The sequence below is a fragment of the Prionailurus viverrinus genome, chromosome F2, assembly GCF_022837055.1.
Source record: "Prionailurus viverrinus isolate Anna chromosome F2, UM_Priviv_1.0, whole genome shotgun sequence".
Taxonomy (NCBI): domain Eukaryota; kingdom Metazoa; phylum Chordata; class Mammalia; order Carnivora; family Felidae; genus Prionailurus; species Prionailurus viverrinus.
In genome coordinates, this window is record NC_062578.1 from 12,136,468 (window position 1) to 12,153,322 (window position 16,855).

The following is a 16,855-nucleotide window of genomic DNA, read 5'->3' on the forward strand; positions in this document are numbered from 1 at the left end:
CCCTGCCCCCGCTAAGAGTGCCAGCGCACCTCCGTCCGTCCGGGTGAGAGAGCGTCGCTCCTGTGCGCGATTTCTCGTGGTCTTGGGGCTCGTGCCGAATGACTTCTGGCTTTTGTTCGTTCTGCCCTACCTTTGTTCTTCCCTCTTCCCTGTCACCTCTCCACGGTTTGTTCGGTGTGGGTCTGTGGCCTCAGGGGTGTACGTACAGGAATGCATTTTGTGTGCCTAAGCATTGTTATTTGTGCCCAGTGAGCCGTTCGACAAACATTATTTTATGACATGTTACGTCGAGCAGAGGCTAAGCTTTCTGTGGGAAAACCTGGTAGATGTTCTGTATCTAGGAAATGAGATTATGTAGGATTGGAATACTGCTCTGAAAGTTTCCCTTTTTTTATGGGAAAAGGAGGTTGTTCATTAACATTTTGTTACAGTAATTCTGGTATATCTTATTTAATGTTGTGCTTTCTAGTGTCGGTTTTCAAATCAGTTTCATTTTTTGTGTTTATCTCCGAAACTTTCTTAACATTTCCTTCTGAAATTGTCCCCACTTCCCCACTCCACCTTTACAAACACTCCCTTCCCTTTAGACGGCTGGGGCAGTTACCATCCGAGCAGGACTGAAGTCCGACTTTAACAGCAGAGACCCGAGTCGTGGAGGTGGAAAGGGTTTTACAGATCTGCTCATCTAGCTTCTTCATTTTTCTGATCTTGAGATGATTGGCTTCCCACTGGATTGTCGAAGCCCCACAGAGTAAATGGTCAAAACCCGGCCCTAATAGGGAGTTTTCTGATCCATCCTGCTGTTGTTCCTTCTGACAACGTGTCTCAGAAGAGGGGCCAGCACGTGAAAGGAATACACGCAAGTCGGCGTCTGGCGTCCTTCACCCAGTGCTGGTGTGCTCAGCGGGGGCTGCGGGCCCACGTACCCCTGAGGACCTCGGCCATCTGGGCCCGGGCCACTCTGGCTGCCCTGCCGTCCCGTTAGCTTGGTCGTTCGTGGTCGGAGGTGAATCCGTTCTGCCCGATGTTTCCTGTTTGCCAGCTGTCTCTGGAGATGGTGACGGTAACAGACACAAAAACTCGTGAGATTGTCCGTCCCCAAGATAGTTTCCGATTCCATTTCTGAATCTGCTGTGATAGACGCCGAAGACAACATGTTTAGGTTCTTGAATTGGAGAAGTGGTTAGTGTTGGACTAGACGTTGGATGATTATTACGTTTTGCAACTACAGGGTTTGTTATCCTCCTGCTTTGGGGAGGAATGTTAAATCACCACGAAAAATCGCCACTCTCTCGTTTGCTCCTGTTCTTTGTTACCGAAACACACCCTCTCATTGTGACCAGTTAATTATTTGTTCCCTCTAAATGGTACTTTAAGAAAGAGAATATCAAAATGTAAATGCTTACATTTTAGGCACAGATGATGATTTTGTCAGAAGCCACCTCAAGTTCTGCATTTTCAAAAGGGATTTTTTTTAATGTAAATAAGTTACAATAGAAACAAATGATGTAAACACAATTTATTACATAATAGCATCTTTGTAGCATTTTCACATTGTTCAAATACTTTCAAATAGATACAAGTATCTAAGAACTATAAATAAAGAATGTTGCTGAATGGATGTTGACAAGGAGGCCCAGGGTAAATCACACAGCAGTTTAAAACTGAAACAGCTTAGTTCAGAGGGTACTGCTGTTTTATAACCATATTTAAAAATCTGTTCCTCTTTGACTCCCTCAAACTGAGTTCAGGGATATAATGGATCCCATTATAGGTAAAAGGTCTGTGACTCAGCCATCGAGCTACTCAAACTCTTGGCTGTTTTAATTGCCACCATTAAAGCTTTAGTACTTTTATCTCATAAAAATAGATATCATTGATGTAAAATGTGTGCCTGTTGAAGATACATTTGTACCTCTGCCCTGATGGTTAGCTAATCATCCATTTGTGTTTGAAGTTAGTTAGGTTTTTATGCAGACGGGAACTTGACGTAGATCACTGATTTGTTCAGATTTAGTCATTTAATTAAGAAAAAAAAATCCATGTAGTAATAAGGATAATATCTGGATAGAGTATTTTCCCCAAAGAAAAATATTCTGTTTTGGTTTGCATTTTAGCCACATTTAATTGATGGACGGATGGTGGACTTTTTACCAAGCTTAGTCTTGAACCCAAGAGAGTAATAATGTTTCTCTAATTCAAACGCTGTGACTTCAGTTCAAGGGAAATCTAGGAGTCACTCTTTTGTGACATGTCTGTGTAAATTTAACTATGGTAATCGGCAGCGTTTCCCTGCCCATCTTCCGCAAAGGGGAAAATATCAAGGTGTGAAGGAAACTCCAAGAACACAGCAGGAGCTAAATGTTAAACTGTGAAAAGCTGCTTTGTTCCGGGCTTTTCCGTCCAGTATGCTACCAAATCACAGTCATTCATTATTCATACCGCTGTGCACAAATCAGGTAAAATGTGCTCGTCAAAAATGAACACAGCTCAAGAAAGTTGAAGTTCCTAATCACCGTGTACACATTTATTTCTCTGTAGTGTAAACAGAACAGCAAAAGTTGGTGGGGCAGTTCATCGACTTATTTTCTGTTCTGCACTTGTAATTGTGGAATTATATCCAGATAAGGGGGGAAAAAAATCTGACTTTATGAAAGCGACTCAAATCTGAAACAGTCCTAAAACTAAAACCTACCCACACGAAGCATTTGTGAGCTAATATACATAAGCAGGCTTTTATTCTTGCCCAGCTGTGCAGATTCAATTATAATAATTTTCTCAGTTGCATAACATTGCTGTTTGTTTATTACTGCGTTATTAGTCAGTGAATGAACCTCCCTCTTTTTGACCCCTCAGCAGTGTTTATAAAATACTTAATTGCTTTGGTATCTTCTGTTTCATGTGTGATTCCAGCTGGAAGGAGTCATGGGGACACCATCCCCTTTAAGTGTTAAACAGACTGTTTGTAATGTGCAGTGAAGTTTCTTTCAAAATAAACATCAGGAGCCTTTAATATTGTTTATAGAGCAGTTTCCTATATTTTTTACTTGAAAACGGAGCGATTTTCTTACGAAAATCCTCGCCCTGTGATGATTTCAGTGGCAGTTAACTATGAAATAGTGTCAGGCCCCGGCCCGCCTATAGCAGCCACGTCCCGTATTTCGTCTGAGTGGGTCCTACCCTCTCCAGCTGTTACCTGACCCCCGGCTTTCCCTGCCCTTACGTCTTCCTCCCTTCTGGAGATGTTTAGCAGCAGGGGCTAGGCAGCAGGCCTGGTGGCCGAGAGCCGGGTTGTCCAGAGAAGTTGTCTGGGTTGAACCCCGACTCTTCTTATAGCCAACTTTTTATGACCTTTGGCAAATTGATTAATCTCCTCGTGTGCCTTAGTTTTCCCATTTGTAAGGTGGGGGCGATTTCCTAAGGTTGTTGTGAGCCTGGAATGGTGCTTGGCACAAAAATGCTCAGTGTTACCATCAGCAGCACCAACATCCCAAAGGTATAAAGAAATACTTGTGTGCTGTCTTTCATGTGGGAGGATAAATGTCTAGCATGAGAAAAGGGGTTGTTAGTTGTTTGCTGCCGTGTAACAAATTACCACAAATTTCTGGGGTAAAACAATACCCCTTCCTTATCTCCTAGTTTCTGTGAGTCGGGGTTTGAGCACAGCCTAGCCGAGTCCTGTACTCTGTGCCTCACAAGGCTACGGTCAGTTGCAAGGACTGCGTTCTCATCTGGAGGCTTAACTGGGGAAGAATCGGTTTCCAAGTCCCTGCTGGTTGTTGACAGAGTTCATTTCCCGTGGCTGTATGACCGGGGGCTTCAGTTCTTGCTGGCCGTCACCCAGGGCTCCCCTCCACTCCTAGAGGCTGCCTGCCGTTTCTGACCATGGTGAGTTCCCCGCTGGGGTCACCTCACTCTGGTCACTTGCTTCTTCGGCGCCAGCCACAGAGAATCCTTGACCCTCAGGGAGAGCCCACACCCTCTTTACAAACCTCCCCTAATTAAGCCAGGCTTACCCAGGAAAATCTGCCCTTTGAGTAGCTGAAAACCAACTGATTTGGAACCTTAATCACACCATGAAGTCCTGTTACCTTTGCCGTGTTCTGTTGCCTAGAACTAGACACAGGTCCCCCTACAGTCGGGAGGTGAAGATCATAGGGCCATCTTGGAATTCTGCCTCCTATAAGAAGTGAATGAGTTTTTATAGGACTAAAGTAGTTCATCATTAAGCATTTATTGCCAACTAAATTTGCTAGACTCACAGTCGCTGAGTTCTAGAGAACTTGCCTGCCTAAAGTGTGTAAATTAGCTTTATCACCGAGCTCCTTACAAATTGATTTTTTTTTTTCTTTAAATTGTTCTCCCCTTTCCACACAGATCCTTGGGATTGTTCAGTGTTAGATAAAGACACACCTTCCTTTCAGTCTGTCGAAGTTTGACTTTTTAAATTCGCAGGAATAGCATAGTAGGTTGCATTTATTGTTAACATTTATAGAGTAGTAGAGACCTCAGTGCAAACTTGGTGTGAACTGCTTTTCCAGAGCCAAAGTGCATATGTTTCACCTTTCCAGTCTAAGGATCAAACTTGCTATTGGGTATAGCAGCGGTAGCAAAATACAGTGCGAAGTGCACGGTAAAAAGTTACCAAAGTGAACTTAACTGTTTTTATTTATTATTTTACAAATGTTTATTTTGAGAGAGAGAATGCATGTGTGCATGTGAGCAGGAGTGGGGGCGGGGAGTGGTGGGCAGAGAGAGAGAGAGAGACTCCCAAGCAGGCTCCTCACCTCAGGGCTGGGCATCTGTTGCCAAACGCAAGCCTCTAGACGCCCTTTTTCTGAGTATAGTGTGGACCCACTATACTCATGGACCCAAGAGCCAACTTGAAATAAGCGAAACCGGTGCCTGCGAACTGGGAGTCTGTTCTGTCGATTCCCATTCGTTGACGTTTGTTGAGTTGAGCCTCCTAAGGGAAAACGGTACGCAAGGTGGTGAAGAAAAGAAAGAAAAAAGAGGGAAGGGAGAGGCAAGAAAATGGACTTTGCTGAGGCCCCGGACCATATTCGCTATCTTTTCTACTTCTAGGAAGTAGTGTCTCGTAAAGGATATTACTTGATGATTTGCCACTGTAAGGAGCTAAGAAAGAAATTCAGAACAAGAGGCTGAAAGTGTTTGAGACTCCTTAAGGGCTTCACATTGTAGTTTGCTTTTTAAAGTCAGGTGCACCACGATGCCCACGTTGCAGACCCTGCTTTTCCCCCGGGGGGTTTGCTCTTGGGGGAGAATGGATGTAGTCTTCACGGGGGGGGGGGCAGGCCTGCTTCCCAGAGGGGGCTGCCCTCCTGCTTGTGGCCCAGGAGACCTACGAGGTTACTCATCAGGACTGCGCTAGGCTTCGAGTTGTTAAATTTGTGGTTGTTTCTGTTTCTCCGCTGCCCTGAGCAGCGATGGGTTCTGTCGGCCCCTCTTCATTTCTCCTTTCTAGGAGAAGCACTTCAGGGGGTAGGAGGCCCTGACGATCAGGAATGCTGTCTGATTACCTGTATATGCTTTTGGGAAAGCTAACACATGTAAAAACATAATTCAAGTCTTGTATAAACAGTTAAGCTAATTTTCCCAGGCATTTATGAAGCAGTGGAGGTACATCAAAAGTATGTTCCATTTACATCAGTTCAACTCTGTGCCCTAGGGGTGCGTGTGTGTGTGTGTGTGTGTGTGTGTGTGTGTGTATAAACGTGTTGTTTCAAATACGTTGCCCTTAGATGCGAGCCTGCTACTTTTTCTGGTGCTTTTCCTAAGAAGTAGAATGCTCTGTTACCAAGTGGGGTAAAGAAGTATGTTATATCTTTTTTATTTTATTTTATTGAATTTTATTTTTTAAATTGATCTATTTTTTAAAGTTTATTTATTTTGAGAGAGAACACAAGCAGGAGAGAGGCAGAGGGAGAGAGGGAGAGAGAGAGGGAGGGAGGGAGGGAGGGAGGGAGGGAGGGAGGGAGAGAGAATCTCAGGCAGGCTCCATGCTGTCAGCGCAGAGCCCGATGTGGGACTCGAACTCACAAACTGTGAGATCATGACTTGAGCCGAAACCAAGAGTTGGTCGCTTAACCAACTGAACCACCCAAGTGCCTCATATGTAGATTGAATTTTTAAAAATCATGTAAGATGGGTTTTTTTTTTTTAAGTGGTTTTGGGAGAGTTTTCAGGGCAAGGCAGACAGTGGGCGTATTTTCTTCTGGTTCTGAAAGACTCCGTTCACTCCCTGGGACAAAGCAGATTGATTGAATTGAGTTCAACTTCTGTCAAACAGGGTGATTCTGATATTCAAATGGGATAATGTTTGTTAGCGGGCAATGTAAATGTCAGTTCTTATCCACATTCTTCTCTTTGGGAGAAAACGTAGTGATTCTCCACAGCTTTAGTTTGGAATTAAACTAGAGTTCTCCCCTAATCCTTTGAAGGCAAAAGTCCCAAACTGATATTCAGCTAAAAGCCATTTTAACCTGTAGATTACAGTCGGGGTCGTAAAACTAAGGCCTTTATGGTTTTGGAGGAATACAGCCAGCGGCTTCCTGGGCTTGGAGAACCTCTCATCACCCTTGACTCTGGGCAAGCCTGATCCTGTTCACGCTGGCTGGTAGCCACATCGGGGTTAGAATTTAAGGTTTACCCTTTTCTAGCGGTGTAACTTTGGGAAAGTTCATCCTAAAGCCTCAGTTTCCTTATCTGTAAAAGAGCAACAATGCCACCCACCTTGGCAACCTCACGTGGTTACATACAGGCACGGACGGAGAAGAGGGTTGCAAAATGCGTGTGTAGCTGTACGTGGTATGTGGTTTAAAAACCTTCAGCACGGTGTCCTGGGATGCCTTCAGGACTTCCCATCAGTCTGGCTGTTGTCTCTCCCCTAAACCCAAGGCTGTTCCCTGGCCCTCTTCCCTGTCATCCTGAGTGGGGCAGGCGGGAGGCAGCCTCGCAGGTACCCAGCATGGGTCCGGCCCGCAGCCCTGCACCTTCCTGCCCACAGCTCCCCGCGCGGCGTGGCGGCCTGCTCAGAGTGGAGGCTGGGAAGGGGAGATGGCCAGAAGGGCAGCGACGGGGTGGCAGAGAGTGAGGGGTGGTGGCCAGATGCCCTGTTCTCCGCTGGGAGGGAGTCTGTGTGCTGAGGGTTTCTCAGACACTTGGAAAGGGGTTTAGCATTGGTGGAGTTTGACTGCAATGTTCTTCTCGTTAGAGTGACTGTAGAAACACCCCAATACAGTGCTTTCCATATTAAAAGTGCTGTTTGACAGTTCTTATAGTATATGTTTTACTCCTAAATACATAGAAGATGTGCAATATTCAATATCCGATGTAAATTGCTTACTATTAAATGTAACACGATTGCTTGGTTCATTATTTTCATTATTTTGGATTCTACTTAAATTCAAAATGTGTTTATAATTTAGATGCCATTAAAGTGGCCAATGTTAATTTGTAGCCATTTAGGATTTTGTCTGTATGGCACATCTATTCTACGGACAGAGTAAAGACATAAGCAGAAAACCAAAGGTTTGAAAATGTCTTCAGATGACTTTTAAATGAGATATTTTGGCAGTAATTAAAACAATTTTTCAGTTCTAAAATTTAATGGTTCTGAGGTACTTGTAAAGATAATTTCTTGCATTATGATATTTCAACATTCCGTAAACTTAGCTTGGTAATTATCTTGACTGTAATATAACAAAAATTATACAAGTCAGCCTTACATGACTATGCCAATATTCCTATTTTATTCCTACCAGTGACTTAAATTGAGCATTAAAAAACCCTGCCAATTCAGTGAGCTGTTTGAGCACATTTTATATAGAACTAGATTTGTTGATAGTCACATGCTATGTTGTAAAACATTTGATAACCACTGCTTTGAGATGTACAGACGGACGCACGCACACACGTACTTTCCCCCACACCAGAGAAGCAGATGAATTTGCCCTGCTTTAGCTAAGTCAGTATAATCCGAAGTATATTTTGAAGAATACTTCTATTCAAGTTATTCTCAGAAAAAACGGGATGCAATCAGTGATTGCATCAGTGTCCTAAATACCTTTAGGACACACTGTGCATTATCCCCCACTCAGAAAGTAGGAAGGGCTTGGAGAGTTTTGTAGTAAAGAAAACTTATCTATTTGGTTAGCCCAGGATTCTCTAAACGTACGTGATCAGAGTCATCTTTTCATGTAACACTTTTTCATACCTACAATTTAAAAAAATGTGCTTGGATACATTTTGCTTTCTCAACTCATATCACTGACAAGCTTGATAATTATGCATTTGTGTGTTTTTGTTCATAAATGTACTCATTCAGTATGTTACTGTTCGTGGAAATTTCAAATGGGCTGAGTAAAACTACTGCCATATAAAAGGTTTGAACTCGAAGCCCTGACTCTCATACTAAATTTAGCTAAGCAGAAAATAGTCCAACCCTTGATCGTCTTAAGAATATTTTGATACTTATTTCATATCAAATAGTCCAAGCTGAAAAGTGTATCAGTTGACCATTGAAACTAATTACCTGCGCATCTTGGATCTGCTCCTCCCTAAACAGGGCTTCAAAAGCTTGCTTGTCATACACTTTTATGCTTTCAGTCACCCGATCTCAGGCATGACTCATTGTTCAGGCTGGGTCCACTGAGGAAGTGACCTCTGGCTGGAACCTGGGTGACTTTTTTCAGGAAGCCTCCTTAGCATCAGCCTGGTACTGTGGCTGGCCTGGTACTGTGGTTGACTGTTCTGTCCCCAGATGTTTGTTGAATGAAGAACTGAATTGGGCACCAGATATCAAGTGCATCTTCTTGCTCTCAATGTCACTGACGAGAGAAGGGTGTTAAGAGTCTCGACAGGACTTACGGAGCCTTTGCTAAATGCACTTCTGAACGCTGTGTGCTCTGAGCTGAAGACTGAGCTTCAGTGACCGTCCTGGAATTCCTTTTTAAAAGAGTGTCAAGGGACCAAGAACCTAGGGAATACTGGGAAAATAAGAGTGAACAGCATCGGAATAAGATGTGTTTCCAAAGCCATGGCGGGGGGCGGGGGGTGGCGGGGGGGGCAGGGGGTGGCGGGGGGGAAGGAAACAAACAGTACTTTACAATCTCAAGTGAGCACTTTAATGTTTGAATTTTTACAAATCATTGAAGTTGTAGTTAGTGCGCTTTAAGCTTGTGTTTGTTGTTCCTTCGGCCTCAACTGGCCTGCCACTTCTCCACCAGAATCTCCGTTTCTCTGCGAACACAGGTGCCTCCCTTTAGCTCAATGCTAGGGAAGGGGACGTGTCTCCCAGAAGTGCCATGTTAGTCTTGCGCAGCTGGTAGTGGCTTTTCTTTATCATGAAGTTGTGTTTCGATTTTAGGCTTGTCTGTATCACTCAGTAAATAAAATGTTTGTCCGTAGGTGCCCTACATTGCAGCATGCTGTTAGTCTGCACAGATTATAGGTGTTGGAAACACTGCATGGTGTTAATATCACGGTGCTCACTCCTGTTACCATTGCCAACAGGTTGAGGCTTTAAGAATATAATTAAGGCGAAACATGAGTAAATATGATAGCTTCTAAGCCAGACAAAGCTGCTGAATATTGGATGAAAAGCATACTTGAGGTAGATGAAAAGTTTTTTCCCTATACACCGTTTCCTTTTCTTGTGAAAGCCCCTGAGCGGTTTGGGTCTTGTTTGCTTAAAGGTCAAAGAGGGATTGCCCCAACTCCCTTGGTCACGGCTCTCCTTCGGTCGCCTTTGCATCCTGCCTATTCTGTTTGACATAAGGTAACTTGTTTGTGTGTGTGTCTCATGTATACATTTTGAACAAAGGAGTTAAGGGTAAAAGTTTATGGTAATTTTACGGTAAATTTATGGTAATTTTTTGACCCCCCCCCCCTTACACACACACCTAGGATCATTTTTATTTACAGTTTAAATATTAGTCATTCTGTTTTAGTTGCAAAAGTCCACGGCACAGACCTTATATATCCCATAATATTCCAACAGGCATATAGAATTATGATAGAAAATGTGTCAAATGGAAAGTCCTATAGGCTGTATTTAAAAATGCCTTTGGTATCTAACATTCTCCACATTTGCTCTAATAAATGGGAGGTTTTAGCAATGCCCTATATGGTAATATCAGATGTTAATGGCATTGATTACCTGTCAGGCAGTGGGAATTGATGGGAAAATGTCCGCTGTAAAATTAAATAGCATTAGAGAAGACTGTACCATGCATGGGCGGGGGGGGGGGGGCATGGCTGGGCCTGGGAGACTTTTGTCAGGGTATTACTGTGAGCTCCAGGTTTTTTCCCCCACATGATTAAGGCAGGCCATCTGTTCTTTGTTAAATGTTTACAAAAACAGCTTTTCTCTAAAAGATTTAAGGAGATGTGGGTCTGGTAAACACTATAATATTTCTGAGCACCTTTCCCACTCTATATCATATAGTACCAAAACATAATTCTGCTGCGTATCAAATAGGATTAATACCTTTTTTGTGTTTACTCTTTCTGTTTTTTTCCTTCTTATGGAAGATTAAAATTTTTAAGGGATACTAATTTATGGCTTCATTTGTTACTGAAAAGGGCATCTGAAATCATTTGTATGCTAGAGTATGTAGATAAGTTTTCAGTCTTTTTGTATTAGATGTCCTACGCATTTTCTAGTTCATAAATGTGTACCAGGTATTTGTCATTAGAAGCTGGCACTTTGTGACTGGGGTAAATGCCATGCAGATTAAAGCAAGGTACACATACCTGGGATGAATTCACTATTCTAAGCTTTAAGTGTTGTTCACTGGCAGACTTTTCTCTTTGCTTCCCTTTCCAGGAAGTACTTCTTCTTCCGAAAAATAGTTTATCCCAGGGGTGCCTGGGTGGCGCAGTCGGTTAAGCGTCCGACTTCAGCCAGGTCACGATCTCGCGGTCCGTGAGTTCGAGCCCCGCGTCGGGCTCTGGGCTGATGGCTCAGAGCCTGGAGCCTGTTTCCGATTCTCTGTCTCCCTCTCTCTCTGCCCCTCCCCCGTTCATGCTCTGTCTCTCTCTGTCCCAAAAATAAATAAACGTTGAAAAAAAAATTAAAAAAAAAATAGTTTATCCCAAATAAGTTTGATCTCTAAGTCCCTTGGGGGGGGGGGGAGAAAAAAGATATGGCCTTTTCCTTTTTATTTACATTAGAAAATAATATGTAACAATTAAACTCAACTTCAGCAACTGCAGTGTAATCACACAGTTAAATCAGATCCTGTTAATTCTTGGGTAATGGTGCCTTGGACAGCGCCTTGGCTGACATTTATTGGGGGTGCGTGTGAGGGAGAAGCGTAGGGAGAGGCTAGCTGTTTTCAGCGCTGGGTTAGCCGTGTTCTCCCTGTGTGGAGGCCTGCTCACGAAGACTCCCACCTGTGTGCCCTTCCTCAGACTTCTACCCTTGCTTCTTTCTCTTTGTGGACAGCCTTCCTCTCTTTCAGGTTCATCCTCTTTCAGCTGTCCTAAGAAAGGGCAATCAATCCCTATTTTAAGATTTTCTAATACCATTGGATTTCGAAAGCGACTTTGGAAATCATCTAACCCAAACCCTTCATTTTGCAGATGAGGAAAACGAACCCTAGATGAGAGAAATGATTTCCCACTGATAATATAGCTCATGGCTGGGCCTGCACTAGAATTTGTGTCTCTTACCTCACAATTCTGGACTCTGTCTCTTATACTAGTGCAGATGGAGAATTGAATGTGGGTTTCTTTAGTAACCATCACAGGGCTTAGTGGGAAGAATATAACCACTTTGTTTTCAGGTAGTGATGTCTTAAAAATTTGGGGCGGCGGCGGGGAGGGTCACTGAAAACTTTGGAAATCAGATGAAACCTGAGAAGCCTTTCCCAGAAGGAGGCCCATACGTAAGATTTGAGGAGAAGCACAGAGTCAGAAGAAAACTGGTTCAGAAAACCTAGATTCAAATCACAGCTCTATCTCCTGCCGTGTGGCCTTGGGTGATCACATAAGCTAGTCAAACTTTACTTACTTCCTTTCTGAAAGATGGGGGCAGGTTATCACATTTTTCTCTGAGAGTCAAGTGAAGTAACTCCCGAAAGCACCTAGCCCAGTACATGGCATGAAATAGAGGCTCAGTAAGTGGAGGTCGTACCGGAATCTAATTTATAGTACTTTGCTGATGGTAAGCCACGGCTTCTGGGTTGCTCCTGAGTCCTCTGCAGACCTCGACCGGGACTCTCCCACCCTCTCCCTTTTTTGGAGATGGTGTGATCAGGAGGGAGGGCCTGTAACTCCTCGGGCACGCTACCGCATCCTAGAGTGTCAGTGTCCACACATAGCTCCTCATCGGGGCCGCTGTGCAGATTGCGTGGTGTCAGCGGTGTGAAGTGCTTAACACATGCCTGGCACATGGGAAGATTGTTCAGTGAACACTAGCAGCCATTATTACTGCCGTTCCTATTATGGTTACTGTTGAGTGTCTGGAGAAGCAGATGACGAAGGCAAAAAATTGCCATTTGCAGATACAACATTTTAAAGTAATTTTGTTGAAATGTAAAGGTTCATTAGATGTCCTCATTTACAGTGGAGATGATGCTCTACGCCTGTCCTGGTTTGGAGCAGACTCTGATCTCGGCTGACCACTGAGCATCCCATCCTAATTGTTGGTGTTCTCCACTGTGTTTTAGCCCATCTCTGGGTATACGCCTAGTGAGTTTCCAAACTCCTCCCGCAGGGCGTACCAGCTCGACTATATGGGTTTTCTGTTCTTCAGTAAAATTTGAAACCGTAAAGCTTTAGTGACTTAAGAAAAACATCCTCTGCATTTCGTATTAGTCCAAGAAATGTAACAAATCCAAGGTCGTTAAGTTCGGATATGTGCTTTTAATTTGGTATTTTAATGTGATTTAAATCAGGAATGACCTATGTCATTTGTGTGTAAGATTGGTGTGTGATACCTTGATTGCAAACTTTCATGGGACCTGAATCTTTCAGCGCTTGGTACACTTGATCTTGTTAAAAGTGGCTTAATTGTGTATCTTTAATCCGAGTTCTCATTCCCGCATAGGGAAGAGAATTCCATCTACTTTCCTTCCTTAGCTTTTGCCGCTGTTTTGTCCTTCCCCGTGTCCTATGTACGTAGGGGCTGTTAAGCAAACGGACGGTGGCTTCGGCCAAATGAGAATTTTTTTTCTTCCTGAATTGAATTTTTTTACGGTATTCCTGAGTTACCCCTTTTTACTATTTATGTAAAAGCTTTCTTGGTTTTTGGGTGAGAGAAAATGATAGATTTTACAACTGTATATTTGGGAAAATATTTGCTGCTTTGAGTATACAGTAAGTTTCAGAAGCATCAGCTACTGACTTTCGGTTCCTTTCTTCAATATGAAGAATGATAAACTAATTTCAGTTCCTATTTCTGTCTCTCAGCATTCTCCATCGGAGCCCTTTCTAGAGAAACCAGTGCCGGATATGACTCAGGTTAGTGGACCGAACGCTCAGCTAGTGAAGAGTGATGATTGCCTGCCATCAGTGGAACAGCAGCCACAGCAGAAGAAGAAGAAGAAGAAAAACAACCACATTGTCGCCGAGGATCCCAGTAAAAGTTTTGGGAAAGATGACTTCCCTGGTGGGGCTGATAACCAAGAACTAAACAGGAACTCACTAGATGGGTCCCAAGAAGAGAAGAAGAAAAAGAAAAGGCCGAAGGTAAAAAAAGATCCGAAGGAACCGAAAGAACCCAAGGAGAAAAAAGAGCCCAAGGAACCCAAGACCCCGAAAGCCCCTAAGATTCCCAAAGAGCCAAAGGAAAAGAAAGCAAAAACTGCCACGCCAAAACCCAAATCCAGCAAAAAGTCAAGGTAGGCTGTGGGCGGAAACCACCAGCACCAAAACACAGTCCAGAAATGAGCACCACACAGTCCCGGCCCCGGGGGTGGGGGGTGGGGGGGGGGAGGGGGAGGCGGAGGGGTGGGGGAGGAGGGCGGGGCGGCACCTCGATTTTTGTCATTATTGTCGGGTTCCTTGCCCTGACACCCAAACTAAGAAGTTAACAGATTTATGCATTCTGAAATTTAGGACTCAATTACTACGAACCCTTTATTCGGATGGTACATTGTAGACTTCACTGGGTAAAAATTCTTGATTATTTTCAAGTCACTTGCTCGTATTTTCGTAGGAATTTGTCATGTAACAAATAGAACCAAATTACCAGCATAGTTATTTGCAAGTATAGGCCAGCAACCTCATTTTCAAGGACAATGCAAAACAGGGAAAGAAGGATTATAGAAGCAAGACAGGTCACTATATTTCACTAAGCTTTTCAGCCCTGTTTCCCAGAAGTTGAAACAGGAGAATTAATTCTCTCCACTTGGCGGAGTAAGCCTTCCCGGGGCAGGGTTGAAATGCTAGTGGGCAACGTGGGAGAAATCAAATAGCAGTTATCCATTAGATATGCATGCAAGAGTAGCACGGGTTTTAGCTTCTAGGAAATACCCTCCTCCCTCCATCCTTCCCTCTGTACTTCCCCCGCCAACTCTGACCCCCCAGAAGGCATATTTACGCAGTAAGAAAAGCTGAGAGGAGAAGACATTGAAGACTAATTTTTTTCATTTGTACCGAACATTTCTTACAACTGTTCTGAACCAATTCCAAACATCTGAATCTATTTTTCAGAATATGGCTCATGTTAGAAAATATAGTTTCCAGATGGAAGTGTGGTCAGACTCGGTTAATCTGAACCTGTTTGCAAACTCCATTAGGAGACACACTGCACGTCGTCCCTCCGTGTGCATGCATGTACGCGCACACGCGTGGACACATGCACGCTCCGTTCCGTGATGGACATGCTTGACGTGAACTTTTTGAGCTCGCTGGCCTGTCAGCCTTTGACTCGTAGACTTTCCTGTGTGAGTACGCGCGGATACAGAGAGAGGACTTGATTTCTGTGACCACAGAGGTGCTCCTGCAAAGCAAAAGAGCAAATTTGGATTTTCCACTTGTGCTAAGAATACCCAGACATCCCCAAATACGTTATTCTGTAGTGTGTTGGAAGTCTGTACCATAGTCCTTTAAAGATTTTTGTCATCGGTACTTTTTATGGTGCTGGAATAACTGAATTATATCCAACACCTCATTCTTCTAGGCGACGATACTTGCATTTACTTATGAACGTTCTTTGATGCCTCCGTATGTGGTCTCTTAATTGAAAACTATTATTTTTTTCTGCATATGAACACTCTTCTAATCCTGCAACCCGTTACAAATTTTGTTCATTTACTTAAGAAATATTCCATTAAGTACTTCTTCTTTGTAGGTACTGTTGTTAAGTGTTAGGATGTGAGCAAGGAACATAGGGTTAGAATTTCGGTCTGACTTACCGGGGTTTTTTTTTTTTTAGAAATATAATTGCCCAAAAGCTAAGTATTGTGCTTTTGATAGGAGGAGGCATGTGCATATTTTTCCCAAGGAGAAAGAAATCGAAGCAAAATTTTAAAAGAATGTGTTGTTATTGTTTTTTAAACTTGAAGTGTAAGTGTCTGTGTTCTAAAAGAGCTTCCTAGAACTCAGAAAACATATCACCAAGACTTGTTTTAGTCTCAAGATATATATATATATCTGCCTTCGGTTTGTATTTTTAATATTTTGAATCTAGCACCGAATGACAAAAATTGATTAACAAAAAGAAAAAAGGACAAAAAAAAAAAATAACCCCCACTATATCTTGGATGTTGTCATAAATTTCCAAGTGTATGATTCTCTGGTTCTAAGTCTACATGGACCTCATCCTGTCTTTAAAAACATTCTTTAGCATACCCTTAACCTCCTGTGGGATACACCGGGGCAGATGTTAAAATGCTGTATTTCACGGTGAACTTGTTAAAATGTCCCCAACAACTATAAACAAGTGTTAGGAACATAGGGCATCACATCCACTCGGTTCTGGGCACACGTGCTGCTTGATGCAAAGACAGGGCCTGTCTTCACCCACGAGGGCAAAATTCCAGGGCAGGCCTCGTCTGCGTGCTCTCAGCTGCTCATCCTGACCTTTGAATGGTCTGTGCAGAGTCAATTTTTGGCATTGCTGAATCCGAGTAATGGCTTTGCATTAGGGTCACATGCTTTTGATAGGCGGAAGGGCATGTGATCATTTTCTCCCAAGAGGAATGTTTGGTACGTTTCCCTCCCTTCATTCGCTTTAGACGCATCATCTCAGAGGATGCCTCCTATAGGCGATAGTTGTTTTTCCCCAAGTGGTGTGAAAATAATTGACTGGAATATTTCTGTTGAGTATGGAGATCTGCACGCGGAAAGAGAGACTCAAGCCATGCCGAGGGGTGCGCCGGGAGTGTTTGGAGCAACTCTGCTGGCCCCGGGGACTTGATCACTTGTAGGGCCACTTGCTGATTTACGATGAAATGCGGTGAGGAAATTCCTAAGAGCTTTCCTGTTGTTGATGGTCAGATGGGGATGCTGTCCAAGAATATGGTAACTGAGCAGAGATTTTCAGTAAAGGCACAAACCGACCCATTATTTTGTTGAGCCGCAGTTTCTATCGGCCAGATGTATTGAGTACATCGAGCTGTGGCCTCGTGTTCTGCTAAGTCTAGAAAGGAAATAGCATCCCTGAAGCACAGATCAGTAGAAGTGCATACAACTACATGTAAATTCTGAATAGCATAGCAGAATAATTATGTAAATTGAATATGCAGTGATGAAGGTAATAGGGGGTTTGGGTTATGTTAGCACTGGGGTTGAATTGCCATAGCAGTTTGCTTTTAAGCACTGGAATAGAGCAGTGGCAATTTTGTTTTGCAAAATGTTATGTGATACCAGTTATTTCCATCCT

At 43.3% G+C, this 16,855-nt stretch overlaps 1 protein-coding gene across 2 annotated transcripts in view; it reads left to right on the forward strand.

Annotated features, from left to right (window-relative positions):
• The window catches only part of CHD7 (chromodomain helicase DNA binding protein 7), a 191,131-nt gene that overhangs the window by 93,190 nt on the left and 81,086 nt on the right, over positions 1-16,855 (forward strand). For both annotated transcript variants that reach the window (XM_047842070.1, XM_047842071.1), the window contains exon 3: positions 13,438-13,868. In XM_047842070.1, the coding sequence (XP_047698026.1) occupies positions 13,438-13,868 (431 nt within the window). The remainder of the gene's footprint in view (positions 1-13,437; positions 13,869-16,855) is intronic.